At 47.4% G+C, this 19,206-nt stretch overlaps 1 protein-coding gene across 1 annotated transcript in view; it reads left to right on the forward strand.

Annotated features, from left to right (window-relative positions):
- The first annotated feature begins 1,330 nt into the window (after window positions 1-1,330).
- Window positions 1,331-19,206, forward strand: part of WDR72 (WD repeat domain 72) — a 79,916-nt gene continuing 62,040 nt past the window's right edge. Inside the window, exons 1-9 of the mRNA XM_053365014.1 lie at window positions 1,331-1,440; window positions 5,671-5,837; window positions 6,922-7,028; window positions 9,564-9,642; window positions 11,070-11,244; window positions 12,633-12,709; window positions 15,545-15,664; window positions 16,533-16,678; window positions 17,006-17,102. Of these exons, the coding sequence (XP_053220989.1) occupies window positions 5,682-5,837; window positions 6,922-7,028; window positions 9,564-9,642; window positions 11,070-11,244; window positions 12,633-12,709; window positions 15,545-15,664; window positions 16,533-16,678; window positions 17,006-17,102 (957 nt within the window). The 5' untranslated portion in view covers window positions 1,331-1,440; window positions 5,671-5,681. The remainder of the gene's footprint in view (window positions 1,441-5,670; window positions 5,838-6,921; window positions 7,029-9,563; window positions 9,643-11,069; window positions 11,245-12,632; window positions 12,710-15,544; window positions 15,665-16,532; window positions 16,679-17,005; window positions 17,103-19,206) is intronic.

Genomic DNA, 19,206 nt, shown 5'->3' on the forward strand with positions numbered 1-19,206 from the left:
TTCAGAAAGACATTGAGGGGAGACAGGGAGTTGGCAACATGTCAGCTTTTAAGGGCCCCTGACCCTGTCAAGCTCTGATTGACAGGTGGATCGGTCTAGCCAGTAGAATGAAGGCGAAGGAAGGTGCTGTCAGTGGTCCATTAAGGCAAGTGTGTGCTGCCCCACCAATCTTAGCCTGCCCTCAGCCAGCCCCCAACTGTGTGCCTTCTTGCTTGGGCCTAGTCCAGGGGGTGGTCCTGGCTGCCAGCTTCCTCCTCCTCCTCCTCCTCCCTGTAGAACTCAGAGGATGAGGGCAAAATGAGAGCCTGTTGGCTCTGTCCACCATTGGCTCTGCCTCCATCGACTGTTGGTCTCCCTGCCTTCTGCCCACCAGTCACTGCTGGGTGCTGTTGGCCCCTGGGGAAGTGGAAACTGAGGCTGTTGAAGTATTCCTGCCTGCTGGATTTCCTCCCCTCCTGAAGGGCAAAGTTCCCACAGACTGACTACTGGAAACTTGGTGGGACTCCATGGCCTGTCTCCTCTGGGAAGCTGAGGGACTTGGAGGTGTTTAACTGCAGTTGTCTCAGGCCGGAAGGTAGCTGAGAACAAGAGGTGGCTCAGGATACAATATATTGTGAGACATTTGAGCAGCCCTTCAAATACTGCTGGTGGCCAGCATGGCCAATGGTCAGGGAGGATGGTGGTGGTGATGGTGGGCCCCATGGTATCTAAAGGGAACCCAGTTGGGAGGGGAGCATGCGGCAGGGGCAGAAGAGCACCAGCTGGGATGAGAAGAATTTGACTTCCCCCTGTGATCTAATGGATGATAGGTCTGGTCATTGGCCGGGGGTTTGCCACCATTCAAACTAAACTTCACCTTTTCCAGAATTTGCTTCTCTTCACCCTAGTTTGGAACTGAACTGAACTGGCTGAAAAAAGGAAGGCACCTCCATGCTGCTTCATTTGTCAGAATTAAATGCACCAATCCTGAAGCCCTGTCTTTCGTCTTAGGAAAGAGAGAGTGTGCACAGTCATCTTGTGGTAGTGGCGGCCAAGATGCACCCACCTTCCTGGCAGTGCCAAGTCTCCCCCAAAGCAGGCTCAGCTATTCCACTGCAGCTCCAGGGAGAAGCTCAGGGCTGGGAGAGGCAAGGTGGGGAGGAGAAGGCTGGGTGAGCCAAGCCCAGTTCCGGCCAGCTGGGACTGCTGGCCCTGAATGTGCCCAACCCTCAGCCAAGGTCAGTCTCTGTCAGAGCAGGCAAGGGTGTGGGGGGGGAGTGTCTTCTGGGCTCAGCAGGTGGAGACCCAAGGAAAGCTCCTCCTCCTGTGAACTGAGAAAAGCTCTAAGAACAGCAGGCTCCCCACAGGCAGGCTGGACCCATTTCCCAGCACCTGGCTGAGGAGAGAGAAGAGACTGGATAGGAGCACACGTCTCCAGCCCTGTGAAGAGCCTCGATGCTGGTGAGTTGGGGTTGCAGAACCCAGTCCTGGGAAAGAGCCAGGATTCCCCCCTCTCCCTCCCTCTGCGTCCCCCTGCCCCACAAAGCCTCCCTGACTCTGGGTCAACAGAAAGGGGGTCCCATCTGGGCACCAAGGGACTCACAACCCACCTGATGCCAACTGCCATGAGCTCCCCTCTCTTTCGCTCCCAGTGGCTGGCAAGGAGGCTGTGCTAGTGTTGGGGCAGGGGCACCCCAGTGTGGCTTCAGTGGAGGGATTTGTGCAGGCCCCTACCTGACCCCTGACCCCTGACCCCTCCCCTCCCTGGATCTTTGGGGTGGGCAGGGGCAGGCTCTGGATTGCAGGGCCAAATTCAGGTTTGCCTTTCCTTGGAAATTTAGTGCCAGAAACCTGACACATACACCCATATCAGTTTCTGGCACTATTTTAATATTCACCTAATGTTTATTGGATGGATTTCCCCCCTAAATTGATTTTTGAATTCTGAATTTATTGTTATTCACGTTTTATACTGTATTTTATGCTGTTTTACGTTGTATAAATTAAGTGTTTTAAATTTGTTGTTAGCCGCCCTGAGCCTGGTTTTCTGAACCGGGAAGGGCAGGGTATAATTATTATTATTATTATTATTATTATTATTATTATTATTATTATTATCACTCTCCACCTCTCACCCACGCTGCTGCTGATTACAGAGGAGGTTGTATAGCTAAATCCTTTGTTTCAGGAGGGGGCTCCAGATGCTCTGTCTGTCAGTACCCACCTGGGCATAAATAAAAAGGCCTGGGTCTCTGAGTCCTCCTTCTAATTCCATGCTGGTATCATGGAGGGGCTGTGTTGGCAAGAGGTGGCAGGCATGCATTTTCATTTTGGGATTCCTTTCTTAAAAAAAGAGAGGTTCTGAGGCTTGGACCTGCCTGCAAGCCCCATCCATCCCTCAGTCCCAGACAGAAAAAAGCACTCTGCATGTGTAAAGAGGAACTCTGTTCTCTGGGATTACTGTTAAACCTCTGGCTTTCAAAATGCTCTTTGGGGGTGGGGAGGCAGGTAGGTTGTGGGCTTGTAGGGTGTGGTTCAAATGACATTCCAGCCCTTTCCCCCTCTTTCCTCCCTGCAGGCAGCAGCCCTGCATCAAGATGCCTTGCAAAGCCCATTAGTCATCCTTGCTGAGTGTTTACCCTAAACAGTGGCTGCCTAACAGGAAGAAGGAGGGGGGGTGAGAGAGAATGCAGCTCAGTCCCAAATGGAGAAGAATAAGGAGCAGGCAGAAAACTTGGGCCATGAGAATTGCCAGGTCAAAACAGTTGAGTTCTGATGATCTGCGGATTCAGTTTCCCCTCCCCTGCTGGACAGAGCCACAAGGTTGTGTGTGTGCGTGTGCGTGTGCATGCACATTTCAGAAGTGTGGCCCAGGCTTTGCTTCCTGCTCTCCCTTCCTGATGGACCATAAATGCTGCTCTTGTGTACTGTTTCAACATGACCGGATGCTTCTGAGGAGCAGGAACCAAAACATGGCCTGTAAGATCTGTTTGGCAGGGTTGAGTGGAAAGACAGTTCAAGGTCACAGGAAGGCTCCTTCTGGCACCTTTGGGAGCATTTGGGGTCTTCTCACTCGGTTGAATTGCTTCAGACCCCTTTGCTTTGATTATAGCCCATTTTGTCCATTTGGGGTGCAGATATTGCTGAACTCCAGCTCTCCTCAGCAACCAGCATGGCCGGTGGTCAGGGAAGGATTCTAACAACCTCTGATCAGTCTCAGGATCCCTAAACTTGTGTACTGTTGAAGCCTGTGGAAATTCGAGGTCCCATCTGATAGTTTAAGCACTTGAGAAACTATTATTTTTCCTTTATGGCCTTTTCCTTTAAAGGTTCAGCATTTATGAATCACCATGGGGGAAGCACTGTTAAACAGCTGGACCCCTTTGAATCATTTGCAGGAATTCATCATGTTCAACCTGAGGCATAGCTCAGTTGGTAGAGGATGAGACTCTTAATCTCAGGGCCTGGGGTTTGATCCCCATGTTGGGTGAAATATTCCTGCATTGCACGGGGTTGGACTAGATGATCCCTGTGATCCCTTCAAACTCTATGATTCTATGATCTTTCACCTTTTTCTAAAGCGTTGTGTGTGCAAAGAGGTCTTGTAACAATTGCAAAACTTTGCATGTAGCCATGTGTGGGCTGTATGTATCGGCCACAGTTGAATTATATGGCGAGAGAGAGCCTGGTGTGTGTGTGAGAGAGAGGGGGGGGGCTTTGGTAGTGCCTTCCTGCAGGCTTGTAGAAGATGTGTTCAGAGATGGTTCTTCTCTTTTCACTGCCCTGTTCCCCAGTTTAGAAGCAACATAAACTATTTTAATTAATATTGTGTCACCAAAAGGGCTTGAGATGGCCAATTGAATTCTACCAAGATATAGTATTTTGATGAAAACATATCTTTATTGATTGTTGAAGATGAAAATCATTCTTAAAATGCAATCCAGAGAAAAATCATATCCCCCCGAGAAAATTCCTGAGTGGCAGGCCAAGATTAACATCATAAAATTGAATTTGTGCTTCAAACCTTTGATGTAATCAGCAGCTGGAGGATGGTCTTGCCCTCGCGGTGCTCCTTCTGATGGTGGGGAATTATGGAGGGGAATGAAATAAGTGTTTCTGGTGCCACTCATCCTAGAAATACAAACAAGATATTACTGGCGGACCCTGGCTGGTTGAAATAGCCTATATTGATCCCTGGATCCAGCTCACTGTGGGAGAGTGGGGGGAGGGGAGGCGGCACCCATGGATGGCCTGGAGGTGTGGGAGGGAGATGGCTGTCACTCAGCAGGGACTCCTCTGGCCAATCAAAAGGCAGCCATTGCAGGGCCCCAGGAGCCCAGCAGGTTGGAGCTTCAGGCAGAATCCGGGGAGGTCAAGAGCTCTTGCACATGAAACACACAACTGCTGTGGTCGCACCGAGTGCCGTGCCGCAGGGGTGCCAAAACAATGCTATAGAACAGAGTGCACAGGGCACTTTGTCACACAGGGCACCACTGAAATTCGAGAGCCCCAAGTCCACCACTGCACAAAAGGAAGCGGAAAAGCAAAGTGGATGTGGCAAGGGCTCTTTATGCTCAGCCACTGAGCAAGAGGTGGGGCAAGATTTGGGGCAACTGACTCATCACTGCACCATTGCACCACATGATTGTGCCCCCTTCCATAACCTGAAAAGAGCCCACAAGAACTCTGTACCATTCCTAGCCTTCTGGTTATCCTGTGGGTTTAGCCTCCTCCTCCCAGGCCATTCTTCTGTCCTACCTCCCCAGAAATCACAGCATTTCCATCTTGTGTGACTTCTGACTTCTTCTGCCTCTGTAAATGAAAGCTGGTGTCTTCCATCTTAAAGTCCCCCAACTGCTCACTTCTGAAGATACACACTTCTTTGATATGCCCCTCCCATCTGCCCGGAGTTGACCAAACAACTTCCCTTAACACCCACCCAGCTGTATCTCCTGGCTCCACAGGTCTTAAGAGCACCTTCCTGGCTAAGAGCAAACTCTGCCCATTGGCTGTGGCAAGCAGGCAGCCCGTCACTCATGGCCACCTGAGCTCAAACCTCATGCATATGGCTTATGGACAGTGCTCCTTTCTTCCTGCCTTTGACCAGCTAAGGCTGCTGCCTGCTTCATCCCACTCTGAGTATGTGAGCATCGTGGGACTCTGCGCTATAGTCTGCAGCTAGATAGCTTTTTATATCCCTTTTGTCTCTTAGATCCTATTCTTAATTCTAAAAAAACGTTTCTTTCATCTGGTATTGAAGTGAGTTTCTGATGGGCCCAAGGAATGGTGCCCCTTCACCAACTAAGGTGGGGCGTGGGGCAAGTCCATGGAAAGTGAGCTGTGCTGTGGCCTGCAGAGCAGGAAGGGAGCTGTCCTCTTCCAGGCAGGTAGTTCTACCTTCCAAGTCAAAAGTGAGAGGACTAAGGGAGGCAGCGGCAGCACAAACATTGCCTTGTTTTTGTTGTGTAACTGGTAAGCACCTTGGCAAGAAGATGGACTCTAAATATATTCAGCAAATAAGAGAGGTCTCTGGAATAACCACCTTTTCTTCCTCGGGTGCCAAACCACCCAAAAGAATGGGGCCAGGTGGAGGGGAGAGAGTTCCACAGGGGTAGTGCAATGACTGAGAAAGCTAAATAATAATAATCTCTATTCAACTGACTGCTGAATGCCCTTTCCTTTTGTTTTTAGATTAGCTCACCATGAAGACCTCAGTTCAGCTTGTGACGTTGTGGGGGAACCGAGCCCCAGCTCACAGCATCACAGCCATCTTGATCACGGAAGACCAGAGAACCATTGTTACGGGGAGTCAAGAAGGACAAATCTGCCTCTGGGACCTCTCATCAGCAGACCTGAAGGTTTGTGGTATTGCAGGGGAGTCAGTGATCTTGCTGCCCCATCCTACCCTGTCTTCCTTTCCTCTTTCCTTCCCATGAGGCCTCGTATAGCTACTGTGCCCAAGACATGCCACATCCATGGTCAGAAATCCCTGTGGAAGAAACCCTTCTCAAATCATATTTCCCATGGTATATAAAACTATTAGCAGTACTATTTTTGAACAGCCACTTTAGAACACGGGCTTGTCGTGAGATACCAGAGGTTGTATGAATCTCCTTCCCCAGTTGCGGGCTTCACGGTCCCATCACACGCGCGGTGGCTGGAACCCAGCCCCCACGCAATTGGGGGGATTCCCGGCCGCGTCACCTCCTGGCCAGCCAATCGGCTGGCTCTGGGGGTGTGGCCTGCCCGATTTAAACCAGGACGCGGCTGGGGATCTCCCTCTTTGCCGCCTGCCACCTGTTCTTGCTTTTCCCACCCTCCCTCCCTATAAGGTTTTCATTCCTTGACCTTGCTATGGACCTTGGTTGGTCGCTGTTGAGGGGCCTGGTAGGAATTTTTCCACTTAGCAAATTGGCACCAGCCACTTGGTTTTCGCCTACCTTGTAGCAAATCGTCACAACTTTCTTGGTATTGGCGGTTAGGCATTGGTATTGCTCTGTAGATGGAAGAGGGGAGGTAGCGCCATCACCTGCCCCACATATTGAAGGGTAGTCTGATATAGGATTCCGGGGGGGCGTGGCCCTGTCCGAAGCCTGGGGAGGTGAGGGCCTAAGGCACGCCCCCTATCGGTGACCCTGGGGGAGTTCCTAGTTGATGTGCATCAGCAGGACTCCCCCTACTGGTGGTTAACCCTTCCTGGACTTCAAGTGGACGGGCTGAAGTCGGATATAGTTGGTTAGGACCAATGCCTAAGCCAATACCGCTCATCACCTGTAACCATAAAGTTGTGGCCTTATTTAGCCCATTAACCTTAACAATTGTGTCATGTGTCATTATTTCCATGGGGGGGGGGCCAGCGGGAACTCGCCACGCAAGAATTTTTACTCGTGTGTCCTTAGAAAACAGCCACTCTGACATTGCTGCATGGTTTTGCTGTTCTAGATTTCATCAAAGCAAATGCTCTTTGGTCACACGGCGTCAGTGACCTGCTTGGCCAAGGCGAGGGACTTTGAGAAGCATCCATACGTGGTCAGTGCTACTGAGAACGGGTCAGTCGCTTTGCATTTCCCATGACGTGCAACCATCTCTTCATTTCAACGGTGGGAATTCTCAGAGTGGCAAGGAAGCATGCAATCTCTTCTTGAACAGTAGGCTGGTGATTCGTGGCTTTGGGGAAGAGTGGTCCTTGCTAGACAGGAGCCATCAGGAACATTTCCTGGAGGAGCCCCATGGAAGATGGTTCTGCTACTCCTTCCCCAGGGGACAGTCTTGGGGGGAGAGTCCTTAGAGCATGAAGGTCTGGCAGATGTAGCAAAACAAAACGAGCTCTCCAGTATGCCACAGCCTGTAAACATAAGTGCATATATAAAAAGCATGTTTTTGAGCTCTTCGGTCTCTGAATATGTGCACCTGAGAATGATGAATGCCTGTGTGAGATAAAATATTTTAAAACCACCCTTCACCCAAGGATTCCTAGGCAGTATACAATAAGCATGAATAAAAGTATTCTTACAAAACATAAACACAATAAAATCAGTGGCCTTCGTAGCAAACAGAAAGGCAAAAACCCTAAAAGCTACTGAGCAGGACTAAAGCAACATAATAATTTAAAATCCCTCGGCATATAAGAATGTCTTCTTAACCTAACATCCAAAAGATGTAGAGACAGCCCCAGTCTTACCCCTTTGGGGAGGGCATTCTGAAGCCACCACAGAAAAGACCTTGTCCTCCTGTCTTCATGCATCAAGAATGTTTGCTAGAGCGTGGTATTGGCTGAAGATTGTGAGACATTTTAAGTCAAGCTGCTGGCACACCCAGAGGTGCTCCTTCGGGCATTTGGGTGAATGCCAGCTTCTTGACCTGAGCTCAGAAGCCAGCCAGCCAATGTTGTTTGCTTTCAAAATATGAAAATACCTGGCTGAAGCAGTTTAAGCACTGTAATGTGCTTCTGTGAAGTAGCTTGTGTCGTTATAATTGTATGTGTCCCAGCAAATGTGATGAAAGTTGATGTTTACTAATAATTTGATGAGACAGGAAAGAAATGTTTGGGCTTTGGACATTTTGATAAACCACTGGATTTCATCATAATACCCACCATGTCTTCCTAATCTCACTTTTCAGACTGAATTTCATAGTGGCATTAATAATAATAATAATAATAATAATAATAATAATAATAATAATAATTTATTTATACCCCGCCCATCAGGCTGAGTTTCCCCAGCCACTCTGGGCGGCTCCCAATCGAGTATTAAAAACAATACAGCATTAAATTATTAATTGAAGGATGATAAAGGGTGGAGATATTTAAACATGATCTTGGGGCCCTTCATAGAGGCTGTTGCATCTGTGGACATTTCTAACAGAAGGTCATTCAGGTGTTCTGCAATGTCCAAGATGTATCTTTCTGGATGTTTGTGATGATGCTGACAATCCGCATAACATCACAATGGGCTGAGAAAGAAATTTGCATGTAAGAATGCACTAGGGTTTTCTCGCTCTTTAAAAGAATAGTGCCAAATTAAATAGATTTAGGCTGCATTCCTATACTGCACTTATTTCCAAGTAAATGTGCATAAGATTGGGCTGTGAAAACATTTTGATAGACCTAACAGAAGGCATGTTTACTAAATTTGAAACAATTAGCACAATACAATAAAACAATAAAGCTTCAGCAGGATGAACTCACGACCCTTGAATTCAATGAGGTGCAAATCTCACGGCTGTCCTCAGGGTGTCACTGTTTGTTCTTTGCCCAGATTGACACGTTTTTTCTGAGCAGCCCGGATCCTGGGCAGAGAAAAAGGGGAGGGAGGACGCTTTGCAAAGCAGGCAGTTCAAGTTTAGTGAAATGAAAATCACTTTCTGCTCTTCCAGTAAATGATAGCTGCAGTGACAAGTTGACGAGCTGTAATGGGAGCCATAATGGCCGCTTTTGTCACAGGCCTGTCGTGCCCTTGCAGGTAGCTATGGCAGCAGCCAGCTGCAATTTCCAAAGCGAAGTGAGGCTGTGCTGCTCCTGCTGTCTGGCCTCCTCCCTCCACCCCAATAAACAGCAGCAGTTTCCCTCAGGTTTCCCTCTGCAAGCCAGCCACACAAATGGTCAGTCCTCTGCTCTGAGGAAAATCACCCAAGCCACAAGAAATTTTTATTCTGACTAGGTAAAGGTAAAGGTACCCCTGACCGTTAAGTCCAGTCGCGGACGACTCTGGGGTTGCGGCACTCATCTCGCTTTATTGGCTGAGGGAGCCGGCGTACAGCTTCCGGGTCATGTGGCCAGCATGACTAAGTCGCTTCTGGCGAACCAGAGCAGCGCATGGAAACACTGTTTCCCTTCCCACCAGAGCGGTACCTATTTATCTACTTGCACTTTGACGTGCTTTTCAACTGCTAGGTTGGCAGGAGCAGGGACCGAGCAATGGGAGCTCACTCCGTTGCGGGGATTTGAACCGCTGACCTTCTGATCGGCATGTCCTAGGCTCTGTGGTTTAACCCACAGCGCCACCCACGTCCCATTATTCTGACTACTTGGCTACAAATCATATCGGATGGAGAGTAACAACAAGCTATATTTTTTTTGACAGGGAAATGTGCGTCTGGAACGTCATCTGTGGGCAGTGTGTGGAGAGCACGAGGCTTCCCTTTCGGCACACAGCGATTTGTGTAAGTACAGCCAACGTCACGGTGAAGAACTTCTGTCCATCTGCCCATTGGGCCTCTCTGCACCCAGTCTGGATGATGCTTCTTCCATAAGTGTTTTAAAATAAAAAACAGATCCACTGAAATGCTGTCCTGCCTGGAGCAGATTGGGTCACTAGAATCTCAGCAAAACAATGACCATTAGTACTAGCAACCTGAGCTGTCAGAATACAGGCTAGCTCTTTATTTGCTGTGCAATGTCTCATTGGTGCAGCTGTTCCTGTGGGCCTTTTCTGCCTGCTGGTCTTTGTCCTCAGTGCCAGGAGTTAGCTGTTCCCAACACTGCAGGGGCAAATCATTGGGCTGGGTAGAGGTGGACGCTCCACTGGTGGCCCCCTCCCTCCCATCAGGCCAATGAAGGCCAGAGAGGGAGGGAGGGAAACAGGTCAAGCTGGGCAACTGCTAGAGAGGTGGCTGATGTGGATGCCACTGCTGAGGAAACATATCAAAGTGCCACACCTGCTGCCCCTGGATATCCTCTCCTTCTCACCCATGGGGCAGAGCAGATGCACCCCTACTGGCAAACTCAGCTGAGGACCTCAGGATATGGCAAGGATGAGCACCTGGACCAGAGGAACCCGGCAGTCTCTTTCCGAAGAGATCAAAGCAAGCCACAAGGGAGGTTCCAAAACCTCTTGGGTCTATTTGGCAGGCAGGCGAGAAGTCTTACCTGCTGGCTCCAATCCAGCTGCTTGCAGGAAAGCTGCAGGTGCCTTTTCTGTGCAGCAGAGCACCTTTTAGCATTTTCTTTCGTAGGCTTTGAAGTGTGTCCAGTATGGCTTCTCCCCATGGATTGGACGGGTTGCAACCATTTCTCTACAAATGTCAAGCGTACACAATGCTCATGCTGTTTGTATGAGTTGTATTCCATTTGCCGCTTTGGGGTTATTTGGGTCCTGATTCTGTCATAAGCTGTACAAGTCTATTGTATGGCATTGGAGAGGGCTGGGAGTGGGGAGGGAGACGCATGGGCCATTTCCTCCACTGCTTGCACAGGACCTCTCTGCTCTGGGCACCAACGGGGTGTAAAGCCATGGCATGGGCTTCCCTATGGAGGTCTATTTATTTGCCAGGGAGGTGCCAGGGGTCTCTTTTTTGTCCACCTTTGTCACAGCGCAGGAGGTTTGGGCTTTGGAATACGAATGGTCACCCTAGGGTAGTGGTGGCAGTTTTCTTGGGGAGTTCTCAGTGCAAACCAACACTTCAGAAGCCCTTGTTGGAGTCGGCAAATTCCTCAACTTCATATCTGCACCTAAGAGTAGCCAAAAGGCATTTTAATGTGGGCGACAACATTTTGCTTTCTAGCATGCACACCAGAACCCCATGACCGAAAGCAATCCCTCAGCAGTCTTCTCGTGGCTAACCTGTTGTGGCTTTTCCCCTTTGCTCAGTATTACCACAGCTCGTTCCGCATGACGGGAGAGGGCTGGCTCCTCTGCTGTGGGCAATATAACGATATCCTCATCATTGATGCCAAAGCGCTGTCTGTGCTTCACACCTTGACGTCCTCCCAGTCTTCAGATTGGATCAGCTGCATGTGCTTAGTGCATTCCCCTCGCATCCAAGGTAGGTCAAAGCTGTGAGAATGTTCAGGGATGCAGGAGATGATATATTGTCTGATTATATCCATTTCCAACTTGTGCTAACAAGTTCACAATTTAGCAGAGTAACATTCCCCTTTTTAAACTTGCAGTGGATGTGTTTGCTCAGGCTTGCTAAAGCCTCTGTTCTGGTATTATTCCCTCATAAAAGATAAGACACGACACAGTCTTCTACAAAAGTATAAAAAGAGTTTACTCACATATCATTCTGTTCACAATCGGATCCCAGAAGGCAGACTTAGCTTAGAAAAGTAACATACACTTGGAAACTATTCCATAAGAAGACAGTCTCTTTGTCCTCTCTTGGATGGAGCTAAGAGGGCATCTTTGGCTAAGCAGATGTTGCTTCTTTGATGCATGTAGTGAAAGAGAAAGATGGCTGCCCTGCCCTGTGCTTTTGTTGTTGCCTGCACAGGTGAGGCCACACCCACCTCTAGTCACATGCAGAGGAAGTCTGTCCCAGCCCAGAAGGAAACAGGAAGTGTACCTGCTAGCTGGACAAACATTCCCCCCCATGTGTAAACATGTTCACTCTAGGAATGTTGTACTTGGCTGCTCCTGTGTTTCACATCCCACAAAAGCTGGATGTTTCTGTGGGACTGAGGCCAAAGGCTCTTCACCAGGCAGGGCCAGGACCAAAAGGACAGGCTGTGGCATCCCTGCTGCAGACCCTGTGGCTGCAAAGCAGGATCTCAGCTGAGTGGTCGTGCAACTGCTGGACAACCAGTCTGTTCCTTTGGCCCTCCCAGCTGGTTTCCACCTGAGCCCTGCTTTCTCCAGGCCTTCAGCTTCCTCCTTGACACCTTTTGCTACTCTCTGCTGCCCCCTCTGTGCCTTTCTCCCTAGTCCCTGCCCTTTCCCTACTTATTCCTGTTCCTTTCTGTAGGGATGGATTTCGGCACTAGGAGAGGATATATGGCTTAGTTCTTACCCTTCCTTGCTTGTGTGAATGAGATCAGCAGAGTACCATACTTGAAAGCTAAGCTTTTGGAGGGCCTGAAAGGACCTTGGCCCCTAGGAGTTGGCTTGTATGCCTGGGAGACGGCTGTTGTCAGGGAAATCATTATGAACGGGCAGCTGCAAGAACCAATATTTCATGCAACCATAAGGAAAGCGCTGGGGGGAACAGCTTCCAGTCAGGAGGAAAGGGTGGCTCATTGGCATTAGCTAGAGATCCTGTTCTATGGCTTCATCCTATCAAGCATCTTTGCTCCTTCATTTCACACAACCAGCCCATATCCTCCTGCCTCTTCCCCTCGTCCATGCCCCTTGCCCTTTTGTTTCGGCTCTATCCCCTTGCTGTGTGGATTGCTCTTCCCATTGAAAATATGTCTCTGTTGCTTTTTCTCACAGAGGACTCCTTAATAGCCGTCTCTGCAACAGGAACCCTTAAAGTCTGGGATCTGTCCTCATCAGTTAGCAGGATACGGGTAAGGAGCTACAGTCTGGGCTGGCAGGCCCCATATGTCAAAATTCTAAATTCTATCCCTTGTGAAATGCTGTACTAGTTTTCTGCAGCTACTTGGCTTTTATTGAGGATCAGAATTTTTGAATCACCTGCAATGAGCAGTGGCTAGAAGAGGAGGAGGAGGAGGAGGAATATGCAGATTATGGCTAGAGGAACGAGGAAGGGCCTGTCTGGCCCTAGGACTCTTAAACCCGGAGGCTTCTGCAGTCAGCACAGTATCACAGTTCTGAATGCTAGATTTATATTTATTTATTTTCAGCCAGACTTTTAGGGTCAAACGTAAGGAAGCCTGATTAAAACATTAATATGATTAATAGCAAAACAATCCATAAAATAGTAGTCTGCCAACAAAAACATCACTCAATGGAGTCAAGACTTTTTAAAGCATCCATTTGAAAAGTACAGGGGAGGCAGGGGAGGAGGATATAAAGTGCTGGAGGGATGTGGCGTCACCACCGAAAAAGCCCTGCTAACCTGATTGTAGCAGTGGACCACCAAGCTGGGCCTCTAGGCTGGGCAGAATCGTGTGGCTCTAGGTGGTCCTTCAAGTGGCCTGATCCCCAGGCATATTAGGGAGCATATAAAGTGTCATTCCAGCACTTTAAGTTGAGCCTGAAAATAAATGCATTGTGTGTGCAATTCTTGCAGTGTGTGGATTGGGAGGGCCTTGAGTTCAAAAAGTTGTGGCAACTTTCTCTCAAGACACCTTGGGATGCTGGGCTTTGATAGTCAAGAATCACATGAAAGCCTTGACTGATCCACTCAAGCCACAAATAGTAACTTAGATTGGCCTCTTTAATGAGAGAATTCCTCATGGAGAGCCACACCTGAAAAGGCTCTGCAGCTCCCTGTAGCAACTGGCCCTAATTTCAGATGGCACACCTGAGCAGAGCCACATGGGAGCAAGAGCATCATCTTCCTGGCTTCTTGCAACTTCAGAGGAAGGGGTGGAGATGTGAGGGAGAGTTTAAGCACTCATGGTGGAGCTTCAATACCTCCTTCCTCCTCCTCAGCCTCAGGCCCTCTGACTACTTTTTGCTAAAGGTCTGGTGCTATGCTGGGTTTTTTTGGTAATTATTAGTATATTTTAAACAGATTTTATATATGTATATAGTTCTAATTCTATCAGTGTTTAATTGTGTATGTGAATAATTTTTTTATTAAATCTCCAAAAAAATTCCAAAACATTTATCGTCATATACAATTTCTCCCCAACATAAATTTCTTCTTGATTCCCCACCCCTCCTTTCCCAATGTTTGTTTTGGGTTGTTGTTTTTATCTTTATTATGTATTTTGTGGTTTTATACAGTATCTTGATTTTATTCCGTGAACTGCCCTGAGACCCCTGGGTATAGGGCGGTATATAAATGCAATTATTATTATTATTATTATTATTATTATTATTTTATTATTATTTTATTTTATTTTATTATTATTATTACTTCTTATCAGCTGTTTTACAAGACATATGTTTTTATTATCTAAACTTCACTATCATTAGATCTTTCAGTAATCCACTGCTTATATTTCAAATCCTGCTGACGACTTCATGTATGAGTGATAGATAGAGAAGTGTTTAATTGTTTTTTAATGATTGCCTTTTTTATGTTTTCCGCCATTCTTGTTTCTATCTGTAAGCTGCTTTGAGTCCCGTTCGGGGAAATGGCAGGGTATAAATAAACATACAATGTTGTTGGCATCTGTCTGTCTCAAGGGACAATGGAGGAGTGTGCCTTTGGGGCTAAAGTCAAACTATTGGAGAGTTACAGTGTCTGCTGTGGCTGTAGATATCGATAGCGGAGAGACATGTTTTATTGCAGATGAAGGCGTCCGGTTTCACTGTTACCAGATACACCATGGCATTTCTCTTCTCTGTGCTCCTCCTAGCAGACATAATAATAATAATAATAATAATAATAATAATAATAATAATAATAATGTCATACAAAATTAACTGCTATAATAAGAAATCAGTCAAATCAAAAATTTAAAAAGGAGTGGAAACGTTTTGATGAATATATGGCAAAATATTGCTAAAAAAAAAGATACGCTAATACAGTATGCCTAGATTAAAATGTGAAGTACTGGATGGAAGAAAAATTAGTAATGAAAGATAATAAGAATATATAGATGATATGAGAAGGTTGTAGAATGCAAAGATTATTGTAAATTGTATATTGTGGAGGAAATCGAGTGGGGGTGGAGGGAAGTGGGAGGAAGGCGAAAGGAATAATATGATGGATTCAGGAAATATAAATGTAAATGTATGGAGGGATGGGGAGGAAATGGTGTTGGCTTTGGCTTTGGCACATCTTTATTGTAATGTAATATGAGAAAACCAATAAATAAATACATAATTAAATAAATAAACTCTGAGGAATAATAATAATAATAATAATAATAATAATAATAATAATAATAAATGTCCTAGCATTAGAAGAAGAATATTGCAGGGGTGGTGCTGGGAGCCTTAAAAGTGGGGCACCCCCCCTCTCAGCCTGTGCAGATGCAGCCTGTTGCAAAGGCAACCTTTACATCTTCCTGCAAGGAACCACCTGGGTGGATGGACATCCCTCCTGCTGCCTCTGGGAGTTCTTTGGCTGCCCTGCTGAGAGATGGTGAGAGTGTCATTTGGCTCATGAACTTCTGTTTGCAGACTCTGGAATGCCTTCAGTTGTTCCCTCGTTCTTTTCATAGCAAGGCCAAGGCCTTTATACCAAGAGCACCCTTTTCTTAGGATGACGACTGGCTTTTTCTTGTTCAACACAGCCATGCCTTGTTTTATTTTGCTTTCAGGAGAGGCAGAATATTCATGAAAGGGAATCCAAATCTCTGGACTGTGCTCCCTGCTGCACTGTCAGATTTTGCACCTTTACCGAAAGGCTTCTTCTCGTTGTGTTTTCCAGCTGCTGGAAGGTACACGCTACAGAATTGTGCCATGGAATATTCTCTTTCTCTCTCTCCTTTCTGTAAAACTTCAAGAGCTTGTGGAATCCCAGATGATTAGTGAACTCTCCATGGGTGAAATTGCAAAATAAAACCCCAAATCCATACATGTTGACAAACTCATGCAATCTACTGTTGTTATGTTGCTTTAATTTTAAAAAAGATCAACATTTGCCCAAGTTGGAAAATGAAATAAAACCAGAATAAAGGCTTACATCTTCAATTGCCATTTCTTTACCCATCACTGAATTGAAGCAGACTTTCCGCTACGTGAACTGTATCAATATTACAAAATCAGGCCTGTGACTCTGCACAGCTTCTGTTAGAGCCAATTAATGAGTTGCACAAGAGGTTTTCACCTTGACTTGGCAATTTGCTCTGTCCAGGGAGCTCAAATGTTTGCATGATGCTCCCTCGCCTGAAATAAATACACCCCCCCCTTCTCCCACCTGCCCCTGCTAAGAGGAGGAAAGCAGAGGAGGCAGCCCAGCAGCTCACACAAGCAGGAGCTACAAATTATTATTTATTAGCTTACATACCACTTGAGGAGCTGGGCAAATATGTTTTGCCATTGCCGGATTTCCCTTCTTTATGGACACTGAATTATCCATGGAATGATTAGAACTGCTCCTCCTGACGTAATGAATGAATGAATGGAGCAGCCATTGATAAAGAGCCTCCATGTGGGGCTCTAGGTACCAGACATCCCATTTTACATGGAAATTGCAGTTAAAACCCTTCTTTCCCTTTGGGAGACTATTGAGCCTTTGCTCATCAGAAGCAGCTAGTAATGTCAGTGTCTCGATGGGGAAACCAGTATTTCTTTCTTTGACTTTAGATATACGATTACTGTGACTTCTCCTTGCTGTGGACTGAATTCAGCCCGAGTGGACAGTCCTTTGCTGGAGGCGAAGTCCTCGCCGCTCACAGGCTCATCATCTGGATGGAGGACGGCCGTGGCTTCATCTACCAGCTGCTGAACAGGTGGGCTCAGATGGGAAGCCCACAAAGAAGTTTCAGGCACCAGATGAACTTGGGGAGGCTCATGATGAAAAGCCCCCAGTCATAGCAATGGAAGCACAAGAAGCTATGCTCAGCCGCCAGTCTTTGTTTGGCCTGGCAGGGGGTGAGATTAGCCATGTCAGGAGCCATGTCAGCTGGCCAGGGGTGGGTGTATGCCTCCAAGAAGGAAATGCCCCATAATTACTTTTAGGTGAACTTGGGAGTCTCAGACACTCCCTGCTTGTCGTCTTGATGCCTTTCCAAAGTTTTGGCCTTCACTCCCCCCACCTTTCTCTTTTACTTATCCAGTGGTCTTTCGCGAAGCATCCAGCCATGCAATGGACGACCGCTCAAAGAAACCCTCCACCCTCAGTTACTTTGTTCTACTGATGTGGGAGATGAGAAGGTAATGCAGTTGGGCTCCAGAGCCACCTTGGCAGCAAGTAGCAGCAATCTGTGGCAAACCAAAGGCAATTCGGCTGGGGCACTGCCCACCAGCTTAGGGTATCTTCTTCATTAAGGACTTTGAGATTGCTTTTTGAATATCTTGCCTCCGCGCATGGAAGTAAAGAGCAACACTGAAAACAGCCCACCTCAGCTTGAAAAGTGGCTCTCTTCTTCCTTTGTGGAAAGAAGAGCTACCCAAATGATTTCTGCATTAAAGACTGAAAGGTGACAAGAAGGCATAGGTGCCAACTCCCTGGGGCCCTGGGTGCGTGAGCACCTACAAAATTCCCCATCAAGGGGCTGGGCACCCACAAATTTCAGTGCCAGGGCCATGCACGCTGCTTGGCACTCATGGCCCTGGGCATTCACGCTCATGGGGCCAAGCTGGCACTCCTGCCTGAAGGTGATTTCACAGGTGGCAGACTCAGACATCGACCCTTCCCAAATAGGCAGCTGATATAGAGCTCTGTTTCCCCCCTTGAGGTAACACCTAAACAAAGAAAAACCCCTCATGCTGAATCCTTTTACCCTCCCAGTGAATGCAGAGTGGGAGTGTGATGCTCTTTGAGCACCTGAGCTGTGTAGTTATGGGGCATTCTCTGGTAGGTGGGTTGCTTCAAGAACCCTTGGCCTCCATTGCATGCGATGTTCTCAGATTCCATGATGACACTGGTGAAGTCAATGTGGGATCAGAGAGTTGACGCTGGGCCTTGCTGCAAGATCTAATTCTTGGGCTTTCAACTCTGTTAGGCGGTCCATTGTGGGTGAAAAGTTTCTCCAGACTGGAAGACCATTTGCAGACAAGTGCTGGTCTTCCTTCTAGGCTTGTGGGAGGGAAGGGTAATCTTCCAAGAGAGGTTGTAGGTCCTTTTTGATGCACTGGAGAGAACTTTAGCAGGGGGGCTCTAGCATACCCTCCAACGTTTGACAGAGGAAAATAGGGAAATGCACAGGATGGCTTCTGCATTTCCAGGAATGCCATGGTTAAATCGTGGCAGTTGGAAGATATACTTCCTTTTTTGAGCCGGTCCTGGCAACTTGCTGGTCTCACTGAGGGCTACTGTAATTTTAAGAATGCTGGAGGTAGGTTCTCCAGGTGATTGTCCCAAACATACTGCCCTCCACCTTAACTGCTCATGAGCAACAATGGGCCATCCCATAGAGATATAGACCTACAACACCCCCCCTTGCAACAAACCCCAGAGCCGACTCCATCCCTGCCAAGAGCTTGTTCTTTTGCACATCTTCTAGCATGATATATGCCATCATATGTGCAAGCAGGGACCTCCTGCTATTTACATTGGCCATACCATTTACATTAGTATTTACATTGGTCTATTATTCAGTATGCATTATGCAAGAGAATAAATGGAGGCAAACAAGACATTAAAAATGGTGATACTCGGAAACCATTTAAATCTCCCTGGACATTCACTCAGAGACATCGGAGCTGGCTGGGCTTAAGCAGAAAGTTTCAAGAGGAGGCGAGTGAGGTGCATTTCAGATGCAGGCTTGAGCTCACGCGAGACTGGCAATGGCTGCCTCACAGTCACTATATCTGGGAGTGGTCCTGGAGCAGGTGTTTAGCAAATGGTGTTCATCTTGCTTTGGCAGCTTATTATCCACTGGAAACAGCCAGTCCTCTTGTACGAACCCCAGTTCACATTGGTAGACTGCCGACTTTGCTTGTGAGAAGTCCCAGATTCAATTCTTGGCAGCCCCAGGGAGTGTTGGAGAAGACTACTGTCCAGAACCCTGGAGGGCGATGATACATGATGATGATGATGATGATGGTGATAGGTGGGCCAGTCACTGAGTTAGCTGGGCAGCTTTCCTGTGCCCCTGTGACTGGATCTTCCACCTTTCCCACTAGACTTTATTGGCATTGACCAGGCGTTGCAATGGGGCATGCCTCTCTCTTGAGTTGCAAGGTCTCTCAGCTTCACTGTGTAAGAACACACCTCATGCCATCTTCTGTGTGTGCAGATCAAAGCCCTGTTCATTTGATAGGAATAAGGCCCAAATAGAATGGCAAAGCAAACTGTTAGAGCATATTGAACTGG

Source organism: Podarcis raffonei, chromosome 14 (genome assembly GCF_027172205.1).
Source record: "Podarcis raffonei isolate rPodRaf1 chromosome 14, rPodRaf1.pri, whole genome shotgun sequence".
In the NCBI taxonomy this organism is placed as follows: domain Eukaryota; kingdom Metazoa; phylum Chordata; class Lepidosauria; order Squamata; family Lacertidae; genus Podarcis; species Podarcis raffonei.